The 20,546-nt window shown below is 36.2% G+C and overlaps 1 protein-coding gene across 8 annotated transcripts in view; it reads right to left on the bottom strand.

Annotated features, from left to right (window-relative positions):
- Positions 1–20,546, bottom strand: part of MARCHF6 (membrane associated ring-CH-type finger 6) — a 56,777-nt gene that overhangs the window by 8,780 nt on the left and 27,451 nt on the right. For 4 of the 8 annotated variants that reach the window (XM_068931408.1, XM_068931407.1, XM_009665170.2 and 1 more), the window contains exons 9-21: positions 19,964–19,996; positions 18,530–18,581; positions 15,407–15,465; positions 14,740–14,820; positions 13,399–13,467; positions 13,211–13,285; positions 12,235–12,369; positions 11,624–11,743; positions 10,640–10,740; positions 9,770–9,907; positions 7,774–7,975; positions 1,914–1,983; positions 485–681 (exon numbers count right to left, since the gene is read on the bottom strand). In XM_068931408.1, the coding sequence (XP_068787509.1) occupies positions 485–681; positions 1,914–1,983; positions 7,774–7,975; positions 9,770–9,907; positions 10,640–10,740; positions 11,624–11,743; positions 12,235–12,369; positions 13,211–13,285; positions 13,399–13,467; positions 14,740–14,820; positions 15,407–15,465; positions 18,530–18,581; positions 19,964–19,996 (1,332 nt within the window). The remainder of the gene's footprint in view (positions 1–484; positions 682–1,913; positions 1,984–7,773; positions 7,976–9,769; positions 9,908–10,639; positions 10,741–11,623; positions 11,744–12,234; positions 12,370–13,210; positions 13,286–13,398; positions 13,468–14,739; positions 14,821–15,406; positions 15,466–18,529; positions 18,582–19,963; positions 19,997–20,546) is intronic. The other 4 variants (XM_068931411.1, XM_068931410.1, XM_068931412.1 and 1 more) reach the window with 1 other exon arrangement.

Genomic DNA, 20,546 nt, shown 5'->3' with positions numbered 1-20,546 from the left:
TCGTTTGAACAACACAGATCTCACACATCACAAAGATCTTTTCAAAAACACGCAAACTACTTTTCAGAGACATTAAATTTATCACCATCTGTCAGCTTTATTAGTTTATTTGGTAATGTCAAGTTACTAACCAAATAACAGTTAAGTTTCCAGGTGTATATGAAAACGTCAATAGATTTGAGACCACATAATGTATGGGATAATAAAATGCAACATATTCACTTTTAAAGGAACAGAGAAAAACATTCATGTATATAAAAATATGCACACAAGCTTATTTACACTGATTGCTTAATATTCTGCTAAATGGTTTCCAAAAGAACAGTTAGTCTATGGAATAGAAACATATGTTGTTCAAACTTCAAGATGGGCTGAAAAGGAAAATGCAATATACATTACAGGATAAAATCTGAAAAGAAAAAGTAACAACCCGTCTTCTTAGTTTTTTTTGGATACTTTATTAAAAATCTCTCTCAAAACTCACCATGAGAGACCATTCTTTGACCTTCTGAAAAATCACCCTACGACCCTGTGGCATCCAGGCAACCAGCACTGTTACCGCTCGAATACTTAGCCAACAGACGTAAAGACCACAAGCAGCCGTGTACAACTCGTGGATTTTGGCGGTCCCCGTCCAAAATGACATTAACCATCGACCAGCAAATACTGAAAACACAAACACTGTTAAATAGAGTAATGGTTTTTGATGTATTAAGGAAGGATGCCCATAAAAACATTGATAAAATTTATCGTTGGTTATTAAGGTGCAAATAACACTCAACATAAAATAGCAATTTTGGTACTATGCCCATATAAGGCATGAATGCGTGAGGCTCTAAATAAAGTTATGCAAATAATGCCAATATGCATGTAGATTATTTCATTACACTACAATAATGTGATCTAAACTACAACAAAGCAAAACACTGATCGCTACACTATTTAGAGCCTAAACATTAATCTTCAAAACCTCAAAGGCAATCACAGATTAGCACATAAGTGCGAACTTAAATCTTAAGGGCTATGCTTGAGTAATTTCACTGCCTCATATAATGCTTTAAGACTTACTGATGGGGTTTCTGAAGCTCTCCTACTCACTTGCTGTATTTAATTTTTTAAATACAGTGTTCCTATTCAATAAAATTATTGTGCAATTATTTGTCTATAATATTAAAGCTATCACAAGGTTCAGAACTCAGACCTCAATACATTATTGACTTAAGGAGCGCTTTAAAAAAAAAAAAAAGTGATAAAAATGACCTGGTCCTACAGCTGCTAGATTTTAGGATTCCTCAGCCAACTGTGTTCGAACAAGTTGACATGCATTAATTTGTTGCCATTAATTGAAAAGCAATTACAAAGTGCTTTTGCTTCAGTTAAGGTACTGGGTCATGCATATGGGGAGACTGGCACGTATATCAACACTGTATCACACCTAAAGGCTATGCTAGAAAGGCTCTAGTGACCTGCTATGATGGACCATTTCAGAAGTAGTCAATTAAAGAAGATACAATGTAGAAGATCTGGTAATAACCTATGTATTTTCCGTCTTCAAACAGCAAAGCAGGTGCAAGATTACTAATTCTCTTTCTCTCAATACTGCTACAGAGATTGCTTCAAAACTTGGGGCCCTCCCCTTAAGGAAAAAAATCTACAACAAAACAAAGCAAATGTCAATTTCTTCTCTTCTGAGCTGTAATTTTGGTACAGGTATTATCTCCAGCTTTGATAAAGGTTCTCTCTCTCATTTACAGTTTAGGCTACTTTAGGCTACATTATGAAGCTGTTTCCTTAAACATGAAACACTACTTTTCCATATTTTCTTCTTAAAATACCAAGATAATACTTTAAACCACCTATTATTGTAGAGCATGTCTGTTCTTTTAATTATAGTTCTACAGTAACAGACTTACCTGGCAATGTAAGGCAGATAAGACTAGCAATCAGTAATGTTATGCACATGAAAACAATCAGAAGAAATATCTGAAAGAGGGAGGGGGGAAAAAAAAGAGGAACAGGACGGAGTTACTTAACCAAAGCCATAAGACATACAAAAAGATGTATCATCCTAGAAAGCAGAATACAAGGCAGCTAAAGACAGAACATTTGTATGGTTTTCTGCTCAAATACCAACTGGTGTTTCATTGTATACATAAATCACCACATAAGATAGCCACAGTACATGCGGAATGTCTAAAAAATGTTGTGGATTTCTTTTAAGAGTTTTCCCTCAGTTATCATAATAATAAAAACTAACATTTGAATCCAGAAAAAACAAAGTTCTTGGTTCCTTGACATTAAAAAATAATCTCTATCGCTGCACTGACCAACACAATGGCTTTCAATTAATCCTGAAATGGTTCTAATTCTGCAAGTCATATAAGAAATATAATGATTTTATAATAAGGAAAACCTTGCTGAGAAAGTTCTTACATTTGCCCTCAGGTCTATGTGACCAGCAGCTGAGCTTAAACTTGATGGCTCCTTGGTCAGGTTTCCAGCTGTTCAAAGTATTCTCATTATTTGACAGCTTTAAGTACTCCGAGTACCACATGATATGAAGTTTAGCTTCACTACTTACCCAAACTGCATAACAAATATGCTTACTAGAGGAAAACTAACACTATATCGTAACAGACTCCCGAGAGAAACCTAAATCTGTAACAGTTTCTTGGATGAGACTTTTTGGGACAGTGCAGATCAGTCTCACCTCCAAGCTAGCATCTCCAGCACGGCCTAAAGGAAGGAAAATCTTACGGTTGGTTAGGCATCAGCCTGGGTGAAGATGGATGATTCCGCAATAGCCAGGTACTTACCAGGTGATAGCCACACACCCTTTTGCACCGAAAATACCCTCGTTAGGGGAAGGGATCCAAAATGATAGAAAGACAAAAGCCAGAGTAGCAGACAGCTAGACTGCAGGTAGAAATTTTTCTCAATTGTGAGGAGCACATGGTGTGACTTGCCTGGGACCAAAGCTGTCTAAATAGTCACGTAGGGAACGATGGGGAGAAGCCAGTGGTGACGATCCACGTGGGAACAAACACAAGAAGGAGGAGGAGATAGAACTAATGATGATTAAATACTAACTCTGAAATGCTCCCAGTGACAACTGCAGGATCAGACAGATAGGTCGCAATGTGCAGCTGTTAAAATAGTGTAAAGAAAGGTTTAGATTCACTAGAAACTGCGAAAATTTTTGGAATATATGGAGCCTGTATAAGAAACATAGGCTCCACAGAAGCCAAAACAGAAAACAGGTAGACATCCCTTACAGATGACGCTGTATCTTCAGGGAGGAGGACAGAGGGAAGTCATTAAAGGCTTGCATCTTTAGAACAAAACCTGACAAAATTCCAGAAGGAAGCGGCAAAGAGCACTCTGAATAATTAAAGGCTATTTGAAGAGAACACACAAGAATAAGCAACCGTATCTACACCACACGTATTTAGAAGCCTAAAAACCTTCTTGTTAAGATGTATGAAAGAAGCGTACGGGTGAGGAAGAGCGCTGACACAGCAGGCATGTGAGAAACTTGATGGAATGAAGATAGCCAGAGGAGCACTCATACTACAAAACAGAATTTGTAGGAGCGATGGAGCGGGCTGCACTAGCAGAAAGACATGCTACACGTTAAGAAAAGCTTAGCACCAAAGAAGGTGAATAAGCAAGTTGTATTAGCAAGAAATTCCACCCTAAGGATTGAAATTCCATGCCTAATAGGAACAGTAGCAGTAATAGGGCTACTTACTCTACTGAGTACTAATTTATGATGACAACAGTGACCTGTACCATGCTAAAGGACATCAGAAAGCTGGCAAGGGCAGAAAACTAACACTAACTGGAGAATTCAAATTACCATAATGCAATTAGGTATCATGCCAGGGACTAAAGCTGATGTAAAGTTTTTAAACACTGCTGATGCTTCTTGGACCAGCAAATCTAAGAACCTACAAAAGGAAGAACAAGTCTTGACTTGGTCCTAAAAACACACACAAGTGGCTAATCACTGCCATCAAAGAACCACTCTTGTGGTGAGTGCAACGTATGAAGACTCAAAGCTCTCGCAAGGACAGCCCTTCCCCCTCAAAAATTCACCACAGTAATATCATTTCAAAAATGGGAAGTACTTAAAAATGAGGAAATGTATTACAAGCAAGTAGAACGAAGTAGACAGAAGGAAAAATGCTCACAGGCCATGTGTTTAAATATATGAAAGTGAAGGTTTGGCACAAACACACACCACCCATCACAAGATTTATTAAATGTCACCCAAAATCTGTCACAGTAAACAGCAGAATAAAAATGGCTACCAGAAGACGACATTTTGCAAAAGGTGAAAATAAATCCACAAGAGAAAAAAACAGAAAATGGACAAATTCTGGTAAGTGAAATCCTAAACTATAATAAGATAACTCCACCCCCTCGCAAAAACTTTAGAAATAAGCTATAACGGCCGTGAAAAAAAATAACAGTAAAATTTATTTTTCTAAAGAAGTCTTTTTCAACAATGTTCGGTAAATAGAACAATAACAACTAAAAATTCTCAGAAAAAAGCTTGCCAGAGTTTGCAGGCTTTGCTGAAAATTAAGGCTTATAAAAGGATGGCTCAAGGAAGACAAGGCAATAGCAGGAAAATTAAACTGATTTTATACATCAGCATTTGTTCTAGAGAGATTTTGGGAGGAGGTTCAGGCATCAGAACCTTTGTTTACAAAAGGGATGAACTGGAATAATTGTCTAGATTGCCTGATAAAACTGAGAAATAACGAACTGCCAGGATAAAATGATATTTGCCCAGGAGTTCGAGAAGGAAAGTGCCTTGCCACCAGAGGAATGGGAGGCTGGAAAAAACAAAGCAAAACAAAAAAAACTAAACTATTTTAAATAGATTCCACAGAGGTCCACAGATCCTACAGGGCAACTAGTCTAGAAATTAACATAGAATATAATCTATAGACAGCTATGATGCAACAGCAGAGAGGTGATACTGCTCATGTAAAGGAAAAGGAAAATCTGAGCAGCTGAAGAAAGCTGCTCAGATTCCATGGAAAAGCCGACAATTATGAAAACAAGCATGACAACCCACAGTGTATTCCAATTAAGCAGGTAAGATTTTAAACAGCAGATTAAGCTTGGAAAAGAATGATGGAAAGTATACGACATAAAATTGACATAAAAAAAAATCATGAATGGCACACTGAAAAGAAATTTGAAACAATTGCTCACTGTTTATCGTAACACAAAAGTTACAGGAAGACTGAAGTAATTAAGTAGCAGGCAATAAAGGGTGGTACTTTTCAGACAAAACAGTTAATTAAGCAGAAGAATGCCTTGACGTCAGATGTTAAAGATACCGTATTATATGCCTTCAAAAAGTACACAAAAATAAACGAAAGAAAAAAAATCCATCAGGTACTATTAAATACACAGCAACTGAGGCAGAAGACCCATAATTTGTATAGGCTTTTATGAGGAATAAAAAAATATGCCCAATCTTTTTATTAGCTCTGAGATTAACAGTGTATACTCAATTAAAAAAAAAAAAAAAACAAAAGAAAAAACATATCCATGGTTTGACACGCTTATTTGTAACTCTGAAATAACATTAAAAAAAATCAGTTCTTATTCCCTGCTCAGCTCATATGGACACAGTGAGTTCCAGTGGGAAATATGTACATAATAAAAAAAATGAATATAAAATTCCTTTTTCCAGGTTGTTTTAACTTGATTAAATAAAAAATATTAAAGAAAGCAGAAAAGAGGTCACAGATCTTTACAATGTCTTCTCCGTCCCCTCACCAAATGCTTAAAATCCCAAGTAAGAAAATAATTAAAATATGGGGTGGTTCCATATGGCTCAGTCTCTGCTGATTTCTATTACGTTTAACTCCTTTAAATGTATTATTTCTTGCTGGAAGTCTGGGCTGGAAACACATTTTTAATGAAGTGAACCTATCCAAGGAGAATCAAGGTCAACATCACACACAGGATCACATCTGAAGCAACTACAATGATGAATTATTCCTTATTTAATAACGGAAACAGATGGAACTAGGGACATAACATCGCATCAGGGAGCTACTACTGCATCTCTGAGTTGGCAAAGTGGTCATCGTATTTCTTGATGACAACAATGGAAAGAAATTCAGGTACATTTGATTCTTTTTTTTTTTTTTATTTCTGCTTTTGGTAGAAGTCTCCAAAGAACAACCTAAAACATCTAGGCAAAGGAGAGCAGACCAGAAAAACAAAGTCTTTGATAGCTGAATAGGAAACTGGTTAGCTTGTATCACTAGTTCAAGGCCAGTCCTGAAAATTACTGAAAGCTCTGACTTTGCAATAGCTTAACTGAGAGGGGAATTGAGAAGGGGAGGCTATTTCAGTCCATGTCCTTATCCAGTGCTATCCACCAAAATAAAATAACCCACAAAACAGCAGATCCAGAAAGGAGGATTTAATGAGTCTCTGCATTAACAAACCTCTTCCTGGAGAGCAGCAACTCCACATTACAGATCTTATATATTGCCAGCTCACAGTAAATAACATTGCCTTTTAATTGCCTCCTTGGCAGCCAAACAGGGAATTAACTTCAATTAACCTGTCTGTCGTCCCAGCAGCTTCATACGAACTTGACTCAGTCTAGTTGAAAATATCATAAATATGACATGTTCTCTAACAATAAAGTCAAGTTTTATCCAGACTTCCAAGTATCTCTACCCAATGCCTTGTGCATACTAGATCAGTTTTCAGCTGGATCAGCTTCCTGACCCAGCTCATCACATGAATGTTGCAGCACTGGCATTCATGCTAAAAACGGGAGAACGGAGCAGCTACTGTAGAAGGATGAACGCGAACATCCCTTTCAATAGACCTGCATATTTATGCTAAGCCACAGAGTCACACCATGCTTTGCCTTCTTGCTATGACTAAGCTGGTGTAGCAGTAGCTTCTATGAGAGGGGTAAATTCATTCTGTCTCTCAGTCTTTTCATTCCTGAGCTACTTCCTCCCACTGTTTCCTCTGCAACAATATCGTGTTCATATGCTCCTGTGGTGACCCATTTTAGGGAGCTAAAACGGCAGCGGCCACTGTAGTTCTTGTGCTATACCTGAAACAGTGTGAGTTCTGCTAAATTTACGTTTGATTAATTCAGAGTTCTGGTAACAACAAAAAAATTCATCTAGGTTGAGCCCTATTATTCTAGAAACTTAAATATCTGCCAACAAGCATGTCCTTTCTTATTGTAAGGATTTAGAACTTTAAAGTATTAAAACATCTGCACCTTTTTGTGTTTAATATAGACACAACATAAGTCCACCATTTAATCTTATAATAAGGGAAAAAAGCTTAAGAGAAACTCCAGCTACACGACCAAAGTACACCTAATAGAAAACTATGCCTTGTTAGAGATCGTCCTGAATTATATGTTTCCTGGGAGGTTAATATACTTCTCTCCTCACTAATTGTTAGAAAAAGAGGACGTGAACTTCTTACAAATAACATACCACAGCATGTATGGGATCTAATTTAAAAAAAAAAAAAAAAAAAAAAAGTAACTGCAGGTCTAAAAGTTACTAGCTGAAAAACGCAATATATGAGAATAAGTTAGAAATATACTTCCTAACAATATGTAAATTGTACAGTACACAATATAAGGTGAAACACCACTTGATTTCTCACGAACTGTAGGCCATCAAATCTCTCTTACATATAAATTGCACGTTTTTCAAACCTCTTTCACTTTCATCTTAATACATTAAATATACCTACCCTGAGCGGGAATTTTAAAGGCCTACGATAAGGCTGGAAGCCCACAGGTCCTCCTTGTTGAAGTATGGCTTGATGGGCTGCATGCAGACCTTCTCCCACAACTGGAATGGCATTGTTATTGCGAGCATGTTGGTTGTTAGGCTGCTGGTTTGCATTGTTTTCATTCTCTTCCTGGTCACCAAGCAGGTAAGAATGGAGGTCCCTGTAATGGTCAACAAAATTCAGTTCAGTTGTTTAATACGAATGAGAGCCTTACAGTAATACAGATACATTAAAGATGTATTCAGAATGAATACAAGTTGCACAAAATGAATACAGGAGTACTTGCAGAATCTTGAAGTAAAATAAACCATTTTCTGATAACGTACTAAGTGTCTTTTTAAGCACAGAAGTCAGAGGAAAAATGCTAGTGTGGATGCAGATTAGAACAGTGGAAATGCAGCCAGGAATAACAATCACTGATCTGCTTAACTGCTTTATAGCAACATCTAGTATTAATGCTGTTATATACATATAAAAGGAAAATTGCATCAACATTTTAGTTTGTGTAAGCAGGCAGCTCAAACGTCAGCTTCGATTTTACTGATATTAAACTCTACTGGAAATAATCGTGTTCAAACCTGAACTGTATAAGGACAGTACTGTATTGCTAAGGACACAGTATCACAAATACAGAGTTTAGTAAGACACCATCTTTCAAGAAGATTCTAAGTCACTCAAAAACTATTCACAACTTTCTGCTAAAATGAGTCCCATGACCAGCCAATCTACTTAAGAAGCATTCTATTCCCCATTCCCTGCATATGTCTTCGGCAAATAGATGTTTATTTTCGTCTGATAAAGGAAGAAGCACACCAATAGGAATTTGTAAAAGTTAATTTTTCTCTGCTTTAGCAAAAATTTTTCTCAGCAGCAAGATGGATGCAGAAATTCTAACACCAGACAATGACAGCATTTTCATAGCACTGCTTGCTTTTTCAGAAAAGCAGAGAAGATTTTCAACTTTGCTTAACTAAAAATGCTGTAAAAGTGCTTTACAACTGCTCGTAGCAACTGTAACAGTGGAAAAAGCAAAGTCATTTTAAAAATCATCTCTGAACTACTCTTCTTCCATCATGTTTAAATACTATCAAAACAGGGACAGACTGATTACAAAGATAACTTCTTAGAATGGAAGCCTGACAGTAAAGGTAAGTCAAAAAAAATATTTTGGGTTGCAAAAGAAGAAAAAGCCTCTCTATTTTCTTGGAGTCTTAGATAAGTAACTTAGCCAAGAATAAATCTTCATCCTTATAAAATCCTACGTGACTGACCCACAACGAGCAGGACACGATGGGAGAGTGGCAATACACTTCCAAATTAAATTTAAAAAATTTTCAGAAAACCAAACTTTTTTAAAATTCTTGACTAATTTGGCAAACAACGTATGAACTCAAAAATCATTTCAAGTGAAACAACTGCCTGGCAATCTAAATTAAAGAACCCCAGTTTGTGTTCTTTTATACTTTAGGGTACAAATACACTGTTTTGTTCTTTAAAGACTGAACTTTAAAATTCCTCATTTTATTACTTTTTTCAGCTTGATGTTCTAACTCATTTCTCCAGTAATTTATTCTTTTGGCATATTATAAGCAAGAAATGTAACATGCGTATGTGAATTTTACTTAGATGACACACACAAATGCACTCTTGACACTTTTTGTTTCACTTCCGTGTGTAATAGGAACTTAAACTCTTACCCTTTTATAGGATTTTTACCAGGCAAATGCTGGAACAGCATAAGAAAAGGATTTCTTGTCAAAGACTAGTCCAGAGCTACAATTACTATTGTGAAGAAGGTTCTTCCACAGGAAATCACTATAAAAGTTTTTTTTAATCACACATCCGTAAAGCAGCTGTTAAAACTACTCTTCAACTAAATCTCTTGATTTGTTGTTTTGTTAAAAGGCTAAGCTGAATACAAGGCTTGCAGTCGATTTTGGCTTTCTGTACTTACAGCAAGTATCCAGCAGTAACAGTCCATGCTCGTACAAGACCTTTCAACCACTGTCTTGTGTGTCCTTGTTCTAGCAAAGCTGGAAGCACAACCTGAAGTAAAAGGAGCTCTAGGGAAAGTTCACTTACTGGAGCATCACTAGAAACAATGGGATGAGCACGAAGTCAAACACAAAGAACACTCCGATAGCAATCTGCTACAGTAGATTGTATCAACAGCAACACAACAAAAGCTATATTGGATGTCAACAGAAACAATTCCTAGGTTTTTGCAAACATTTTTCCTTATATGCTATTCTGAGCATTGGTTAAGCGCTCATGAGCGTTTTGGCATTCAGACGCACATGAAACTTAAGAAAATGATGAGAAATATTATATCCCACATCAGATGAAAGCAGAAGGAAGAGCAAGTCATACTATCACTGCTACTTCAATTGTTATTTAGAAGCAGAATAATAATATTGTCACTAAACAAGATTGCAGTTACAAACTCTCTTCTATCATATATTATCGAAACAGCGATCACTAGGAATCAGTATGTAAAATAAACGTTAGAATGACTTCCTTCACAAAAAGTTGAAGGGGAAGCTGTTTTGAAGGCATACAGAAATTAAACAAGCTATCCCTATGGAAACTATACAAGATGCCTTTTATTTTCTTAGCAGCTTTTTATTTGGCAAATTGTACTATGTATCCACATGCTCTGTTACTTTACTTTTCTAAAACAGACACTAAAGTGTCGGTTAATTGAAAAGGAATAAGATAACATACCAAAAATAATGTCAAATTAATGCTGGAAGAATTCAAGTACAGTTTTCCCTATTTACAGGGAGACTGAAAATACATCTTGTAGAAAAAGAAAAATGCCTACCTGTAGAGCATAACATTATATGGAAGAAAGCTAGGCAGGAGATACTTAATAATGCGTATAGGAAGCCAAAGCATGAGCAATACGATTGATCCAAAGACAATCTGCAACAAGGAAGTTTAATTAGTCTGTGAATAGCAGAACCAGCAAAACCTAGTTTTCCCACACAACTCTGACGGGTTCCGTAACACTCTCCCCAGACAGGATTGTGGCTGGATAAACACAGACTGGCTAGCTGGCAGTTTCACTAATGTCAAACAGCTCTACTTTCCTTCTGATGAGCTTTCACTGCTCAAAGCACTTCAGGAATATTAACATAGTATGTCAAACAACGTTTCTGGTTTAACCAGCCTTGACAGTTCACATGACACTTAGGCCAAAAGTAGCCCATGTGAGAAACTGTCCTTACTGCCTGCTAGGCAAACTTCAGACAAACAAGTTGAAGGAGATAACTGAAACTTTGTTGTTTCCAATATCCTACAGCAGGACGCTGGCAGATGCCACTGGCTAAACTGGCAAGACCCAAACCAAAACATACCAGAAAGCTATTCTACCCCTTCTGCACTACTCTAGCTGAATCGGACCCAGAATGTTTACTGCAATAACTAAGTGACTTAGCAACAAAGCTAAGTAACTTAAAACATCCATAATAATGAACATTTCTTGCCTGAACTCAGAAAAAGTTGATTTTTTTTGCATAAGGACTGGATATCATGCAATAATTTAGGTTGGAAAGGCTCTCTAGAGGTGATCTAGCCCAATAATCTTCTGCTCACAGAAGCCCAGCTACATTAGGTTGCTCAGAGCCTTACCCAGGCGAGTTTTGAAAGGATGGAGATTCTCTTAACTCCTCTTGGCAGTCTGTCCCAGTGTCTGACCACCTTCACGGTGATTTTTTTCCCTTAAATATGCAGTAGTGTATACAGCAGCTAAGACAGTGAGATTTTTTTTTTTTGTTCACATAAAGAAATATGATGAAGTCCTTACCACTGATAATATAAACCTCCTGAGATGTCTATAAATGGGAAGGTGAATCATTTCCTGCACAGGATTAAAGTCTGGATCATTCAAATTCCTGAGAAACCATAAGACACCAGGTCTCAACACCTGAAGTGGGAAGCAGAAAACAATTTATGAAGAAAAATTATTTTTACATTCCTTGTTTTGCATTTTGCAGGACACTGCTACAGATAAAAACGCTTTAAACATAACAGGGGTATAAGATACAACAAGGTTCAAAAAAGGGTGCAGAAAATAGAATAAGGAAAGCATTACCAAGGAGGACTAGAGAAAGCAACAACCAATTAAAAGCTTAACTTTCAAAGATTAACTAGTGTTCAACAACTGAAACGCATTTAGATTCACTGGAAAGCAGCACTATGTTAAAAGACTCTTGGTAAACTAAGGATGTTCAAGCACTACTCTAAATCATCATTTTCAACTGCAGTAAGTACCAGCATGGCCATTTATACAACATAACACTGAAACCTAATATGCATACCAAACACAGCAGTAGCAATACCCAGCTGTGAAAGATCAGCTCAACACGGAATCTTCTATAACTACGTCACATAACAATCTCATTCTTACAAACTTACCTCTCTCAGTAAGAGAATGAAGGATGCAAAATAGAAGACGTAAACCATCCCAACTAACCAGTGCAGAAACATTGTGGTACCTGGGGCAGACTGAAAGCTCAATTCTCTGTCTTTCAAAGTGGCATCAAACATTTCCTAGAATGTAAGCAGTAAATAAATATGAACAAAGTTACTCATTTTAATTACCCTAGTTCACATATGCCACTTGGCATTTAATTTAAATGTCTGCCTCATGCTAACCCACAAATACTTAAGGATAGCGTTTAATTAGGGGAAAAATGAGTATTTATTAATATTTACACTAAGAACAGCAAATAAAGATGAATTTCCTATCCAGGTGACTTACAGAAAGAAAACCAAAATCAACTTGAACATTAACATCCACTATTTATGAATCAGTTCAAACTAAGTGGTTCTGTGGTGCAAACAAATACTTATTCCTATAAGTAAAATGATAATTCTAGTAAAGCTAGAAGAAATCAAATTTTGCCACTTAAAATTAACCACTTTAAAAAAATATTATTTACTTGTTAAAATATACACAACTGTTTTCCTCAATTCCAAGCAAGCACAATATGAATTTTTCAAAATAAAAGAGATCATACGACGCTAAAATATCAAGTGCTTACCATTTTCCATAAAACAGTCACATAAAGAAACTTATTCAGTACACTGGTTCCACCACATAGAACTTAATTCTCACAGTGGTCTTGTAAATGCAGTAAAAGGATTAGGATCTTATTTTTTTTTTTAAATATCACATTTATTTCTATTAGGTTGTATAAAGGAAGACAAAATTAGCATTGAAGAGTACCTAAAAAAATAAAAAATAAAAAAAATCTTCTCTTTGGAAGCACTATGATGACAAAAACAAGCAGCGTGCTGTCCAACTCGTATCAACGATTCTCTTTTCATCAGAGCTTTTTTCCTTCAAATATAAGCACTGTTAAAAAGATATTTTTATTTCTATTCTTACCAAAGAGCATATATCCAACCACCAGCCACAGATGAGAGGAAACACACCAATTTCTACCACCACTAACAAGGAGACCTTTTGGGAAAAAAGGGAAATAACATCAAGTAACTCAGAAATCACTAACAAAATAACTGAGAGTTTTCATTTATTTGTCTGTTTGTTTTTTTAAACACAAAAACTAGGATTACCTTGACAACAATATAGCAAACGCCTAATAAACGACGCGATCGCTGGAACTTAACAAGGGCTGCCAAACCCTATATGGCTTTGTTAAGGAAATAATACTAAAAAACAGGTTGTAACACGCCCAGCAGATCATGGTTTAATTAATACGAAACACTATGTTATTTGGCTTTTAGCAGCAGCAAATTCTATGAAAGGCAGAAGTGAAAGAAAATACATATTTTTACCAGGGCTCTGTATTTTCGAAATTGACTCTGACTCTGGGTGACAAACTGATGTGCTGGATGAACCCACTAAAAGGGAAATATATTTCAAAAAATAAGTATATATTTCAAAAAAACATGCATCTTTCTTACAAAAGAAAACCTTCTTGAATTAAGCATCCAAAAAATCTCTCAAGAAATAAGCGGTTACCTTTGAAAATATATGCCAGGAATATCACTGCTAAGTTTTAAAGCTGAAGGTCTACCTTAAATTGCAGCTTTCTTTTTCAAGCAATCTGAAACAAACACCTTTTCCAAGAAAGCCTGGATGCATTTTAGAGTGGTTTTTTTCTTTTAGGAGACAGAGACACACAATCAGCTATCTTACCACATTTGTATTGGACCTCACATCGCGTGGTCTAAAGTTGATGTTAGCTTTGTGTATTACTGAACAGAAACTGCCAATAAATGTTTATTCTGTCAACCTGAAGCCAGTCTAGTCTTTTTAAAGACATGCAGCTGGAGCACAGAATTCTTGCTTGTGACCAAATCTTGTCAGTTTTCAGGACTCTGCTGTTACTATAAATATTAGTTTTTCCTGTAATAATGAGGGTTACCCACCTGAAAACAATGCTTGCTGCAAACTCTCAGTTGTTCAGAGACCACAGAAGAGAAACTAAAATAATCTGCACACTAAAGATTTAACAGAATCAAAAAGATGCAAGCAAACTTCCCGTCATACTCTAAGCCTTTTTATAGTCCTATTTCCCTTTTTGCTGCAACTACCTAGCCCACAGCAAGAGTATAAGGACAGGGAGGAAAGAACAATGGTTCCACATGCTACTACTCCTGGCTAGCTGTTCAAAATTTAGCTAGAGGCTTGCAAGAATGCCTTTAAACTTTCCTAACAGCTTACCATTTTGTGCTGTTAAACATGTCAAAGTGTTTTGAAGAATGCAGTCCCATTGACGACTTAAAAAGATCCCAAAAACAGAAAAGAGGTTTTCTTTTAATTTCACCAAAAGAATAGAGCAAAACGGTAACCTGGCTGTCTCTGCATCATTTCTGTGCCTCCCCGATATGTAGCCAGAAAGACTATTTACATGTAATATCTGGACCAGGTAACTGCTGACAAAAGGATACATGACAAACAATTAAAGTCACTGCGAGCAGCACATATCCAACTATAGTTGTAATCAGACCTTCAAAGTGAGATGCTTGAACCTGGAGGAAAGAAAAGATTTATCAGCCTAAGTGACTGCAGTTCCTTTTCGTGTAGATAAGGCAGAGTCCAAATTTCAGCTCTGCAAGAAGAATAACAAGTTTCTTTAGTTTTTACATATTTTAATACATTAGTTCTTTGGTATCTCCAGCAAGATTAGAAACCTTTACATTTACAAAAGACAACAAATAATGGCTTTCGTTAAACATGAAATGACCTCTGCATATGAAACAAAAGGTGTCCTCTTACACTACCTCCTAGTCTTCATTATCTACTATCATCAACCATGAAAAGTACTCACTACACAAATTAAAAATGCATCAGGAACAAGACATTGTTAAAACCATACACACATTTTTTTTGTCAAAGGAGGAAAGCTTACTGGAAGTTTAAACAATAGAGGAGATGGGAGAGAGAAAAAAATTTTAAGCACAGATTACAAAGGGGGTTTAAAGAGGAAAAAAAAAAAGGCAAAAGATTTTCCAGGTTACTTTTGTGATTAAGACTAAAAGTGAAAGGATCTTAAACATTTTCAATTACACAAATTGAAGCAACTTTTATATCTTGAAATTATAAAACAGTACTTACATATTCCTCAAAACCCAGGCCAACAATGGAGAAGTGACCAATGTGGTAAGGACAAAATGCTGCATAATGTAAGTGGAAAGAAGGGGAGAAAAAAAAAGCCATGAAAAATGCTCACCGGAATCTTATTTGCAGGTTGTGTATTATAACACAGTAATTATTTTACTCCTCAGCAATTTCCATGCAAATATTTGCAAGTGTTATATTTCTATCATATCACAAACAATGAAAGTCAAAGGCACTCCAAATCCAAACATTACAAATTAAAACTACTAAAAGAAGAGTCTTTTCCTTCTTAGCTCATCTTGCTGTGTGTAAATCAATTCCACTTCTCTGTCTTGCATACGAGGTTGGTTTCAGTCACACAGCGCTGCAGGAACCTGTCTGTGTACTCCTTCCTTCACAAGCAGTGAAAGGGGTGGCCATTTTACATCTTGGTTGGACAGGAATCGCTTCAGTAAGGTATCAGCTTTAGTACTCTAATTCTCAAGACTACAAAGGCTAGAAACTGAAAACCGCAAGCCCTAAAGAAGTCTACAAAGGGAAAAGACAAGAGGGAGAAAGACAACGCTCCAATGAAGGGATCAGGATGAGGAGCAATCAGGAAGTCCCAATTACCTGAATGACTGTGTCAGGAAGTGACACCATTCCCGAGAACTGACTCTCCCCAATTCTGAAGTTTCAGGAGGAATAAAGTCAAAAGCAGAGCGCTTTCTCCACTCTGGGGGAACACTGCATGAGAACACTCCTAATAGAGCTACAAAGGATTACAGAGTTCAACCTCACCTTCCTACAGTAGAGGAAGCCAAAGGGAAGTAAAGGAGCAGCAGTAACGGGCAAACGCTAATTTGCACCTCCATTCCCTTCACTATCACAATTAGCTACCATGGGGACTATTGTGGACTAACTACAATCCTCAAATGAAAAGCTTGATTTTCCACCACCTCCTCATCTCCACATGACCAGCATACAAAAGGCTGTACCTTGCACCACCCTAAGCAACGGCAAGAAAGTCTTAATCTAAGCCCCTTTCAAAGCATCGGTGGTTACTGGGGAGGGCAAAAACATTAAAGATAAGGGGAGACCTTGAGCTCCTCATGGCAAGTGAGAACAAGAGCAAGTTTGGGAGAAGAGAGTTCACTTCCAAGAACAACTCCAGGGGGACAGGGAGAACAAAGGAAGAAACAGCCTTCATTCTTCAGAACAAAGAAAACCACACATGCACAACTCCTAGAGACAGCAGACTCATCTGAAAAGTTGCATCCTTCTTATTTTAACAGTTTTATGAGATTAAAGATCAGGGTTCTTTTAAATAAATGTCTTTAAAAAGAGATTAATAGATCCCTTCTAAGAAAAAGCACAAAGGAATATATACTCCTCTGAGTACTACAACAAGCAACAAAAATATGATTTAATCAGTATTTAACTAACTTGTCCATGAAAACATCACAGGAAAATTTCTGGACTAGTAATTCAAATCCCAATTTCTTTCCCTCTGTTTTATCTTCTAGAAAGTACTTCCTGTGATGTTTCTAGACCACAGTTTGAACTCACCTGGGCTGCAATTACTAATAACCAATTGCAGGTTTGGCAAGCATCACTTAGTGAAAAAATACCAGGAACGTGCTTGGGAGATACGAATTAAATTCCCAGATCTCCTGCTTGCTTGGGAAAGTCACTCTCCTTCTCTTCTACACGTTTTAGTTTCCCCATTTGCAAAACGCACTTAGAGCTACAGAAAAAACATCTACATGACAACCTTATTAACTATTCTGGCTCATCAGAGAGTCAGACTTATGACATAATCACTGAGCAGTTAATGTTTCACTTAAGATTACCATTCCAAACAATTTCACTGTTTAAGTTGAATTCAAATCAAGGATTTAGAAATTCTGAAATTATTATCTACTTATTAAAAAAGCCTAATATTATGGCAGCTGAAAATACCTTAATTTTCCTCTGATAATTAACTGAATTTAATCTGTAAGCCAGAAGGAAATTACCAGAAGGAAATAATTCAAGTATTTTTCAACTCTAATATTAGAAAAAATGTAGTTTTTATTGAATCAAAAAGCCAGTATGAGTCTTCTAATTTTCTTTTGATTTGCTGATTTGTTTCAGCAACTAAACGCTCAAATCACTGCTCTGACATTGCAAGTATCATTTTGCCAGGCAAAGTTCCCTATCTAAAGTATGGCTTCAGTTTTTAAAGCTCTAAAACTTTGCCAAGAAAGGTCACTCAAAACATGAAAGCTACATAACCAATCTCTCCCTAAACTAGTAATTTAAAGCAAGTGAAATTTTGTCTCCTGTCACTCTTCAAGAAAGATTCATCTTCTCTGAAGTGTTTTGCAATGCTGCTTCTGCATGCAGTTGTGTCAAACCAACAACAGCGATAAGCTCGAGCACTATAGTCCAGAAGCTTCTGTCAGTAGTGAAACCGGCAAAATCAAAGGCATAGGGAATAGATGTTATTGGCCAGTGTCACTCAACAGCTCAGGTCTGCGGTACAAACAGAACCGAAGCTGAATCACGGTCTAATGCTTTAACTACTGCCACTCAGAAGGATCTTGAAAAAAAGATACGTATGTATTTTAATCTGTTACCCCCCTTTTTCCAGTCAAAGGGAGGAGAAACGCAAGTTTATCCAACATAATGCAAGCAGAAAACATTTCAGGAGTCCCGAAAATGGACTCTTGATGGCAGAAGTGATTTAACTGTTTCTAGCGAGAACTGTAAGGACAGAAACTAGCCCACTCATCCCTGAAAGTGTTGCAATTGTTCATAAATGGAATTCCAAGAGTTTTATCTTTCAGTATTATTCCAAAAGTGTTACTTCCTGTGATCTGGCTGATATCATTAAGTTTTTACTATACTTCCTGTTTTAAACCATAATCACCATTATAATGAGTATTTTTCTTTAAATTATGTATTCTGGATGCAGTACTATTTACTTGAAGAACAAAGTCAGAAGATTTATTATTCCTATTCAGTTTATTTATGGTTCTGTTTCTAAAAGTCAGAACCCCATTTATACTGAGAGAAATAAGAACAGCCTTAAAATTAACCTGCATTTTCCCTCATCAAAGAAAGGCATTTTTAAAACTAAGAGCAAATCACACTTACCAAACACGAGTATGAACAACGTATTTAGAGATACCACCCAAAAGACATGTTCCTGCAAAGAGTATGGGGGAGGGAGAGAGGGAGAAGACAAGGAAACCGTACATAAATATCAATCACTTAAGTGAATTAACTTTTATATCTAATTTCAATTGCATATGATTCCCAAAATCTGCACATCTAATGTCAGAGCTATGAAACTTGTATAATCCAGACTAAAACATGCTAGAGAGATTATGAGAGCATCTGTTTGCGCTCACGGGCACTCCGCTGGGTAAGAGCACATGAATTTGCTCTATCATTCTTATTTTGTAATAGCAAGCTTTTATTTTTAAGACCAGCAACAACAAAGTTCTACCTTTAAAAACAGTTACATGAAACGTATGTGGATATTTCTTCTAAAAATGAGAAACGTTCTTCTGAACTTTTAAAAATTAGACTTTGTAGCAAGAAACTTGTTAACAAAACTGATAGCACTCTTTTTTTTTTTTTTTATATTTCTTTTAGCTAAGCTGATGAACCCATCCAAAAGTACTCTGGAATTTTAATTCCTTTCAGTCTAATAGTAATGACAGTTACTAATGACAGACTAGGCTATTTTATTTCAAATACGAGACATTAAATTAAAACATGAAACATATTTCAAACATGAGACATTTAACCACTCCAGTAGCTAATAAACACGTTAATATTTAAGAAAACAGACCAGTTCTTTCACAAATAAAATAAAGTAAAAATTACATAGCTGCAAGAGAGCATAAATATTTTTCCCTTTAAAATAGAAGAGACTTCTATTTTTAAAATAAGAGGCCTGACAAATGATTTCTGATGAACGTAGCTGTGATGGGTTAAAGTTTCATTGCCATTAGCTTTTTGCGTTTGCTCTCCCCCTCCCCTCAAGCCAGAGCTAGAGAACTCCAACAACCACGTACAATGGGCAGCGGAGAGAAACTTTCCAATAGCTGCACCAAAGCCCACTAGATGATGTGCACGATACACAGGGGTTTGTCAGGGAGATGATCAAAATGGATTCAGTCATGGACAAAAGTTAAGAAGTCAATGGACTTTCTAGGAGAACTTTGCTAAAACATCTAAATCAAAAAGCTTTTGAAACCAATTTAAAAGATATGTGCTCCACTAAACAGACCCACTATTGGGAAGACTTTCAAGAAGATTTAACACTGGTACTAATTAAAAGCATATGTAAGAGGGGAAAATATTCTAGGGAGTACTATACTGTACTACTTGAAAATCCTAAACTTAAGACAACTTGCTTGAACATAATGCCACATTCGACAAAGAAAATCTCTTTAATTTTGAGTGATACACACATTTTAATAAGAATTTCAAATAAAGAGATCTCATTAAAAAGTTTTTCTACAGTAGGCTTCTTTTTTAAGAAAAAAAAAAAATCTTAAAATGCAGGATTTCACTTACTAAAAAAACCAGAGATCCATCGAGCCCAAGCATCTAAGAGGAGAAGAAATGTAAGTTTATTCACTCAGAGAAAGGTAAGCATCATATATAAAATAAGCCTCACAGTAACTTTTTGCAGTCCAATTTTTAATGTCCAATAGAGTCAACACACTTTTCTACTGCTTGACCAACAGACAATTTTTTAAAGATAAACGCAGGAACTAAGTTCTCGTTCTACACAGCCAACTCAGTTATTCAAAGGCAATAATACACATACTGAATACAGGTGTATTAAGATATTCTAATATAGCAAACTAAATGCTTAATCAATTTAACTTATAAGCTATTTCTCTCAAGGATTTGAAGACTCTAACCAAGAGAGATTTCACATTCTCAAGAGATTTTAGTGACTAAACTGCTATTTCCAAACACTAATAAAACAGTTCTGAATTACACAATCAGAGCAAACATTTTGCTAGCTGCAAAACATTACTTTATGTTTCACTGAGAAAAGTGGAAGGTTAAAATCTCAACTTCAATGCATAACGGCAACTAATAACTGGATAACGTTGCTATACTGTATGGTTTTAGGTTTAGAACAGGA

This window comes from Struthio camelus, chromosome 2 (genome assembly GCF_040807025.1).
Source record: "Struthio camelus isolate bStrCam1 chromosome 2, bStrCam1.hap1, whole genome shotgun sequence".
NCBI lineage: Eukaryota > Metazoa > Chordata > Aves > Struthioniformes > Struthionidae > Struthio > Struthio camelus.
This window is presented reverse-complemented; position numbering and strand designations above follow the sequence as displayed.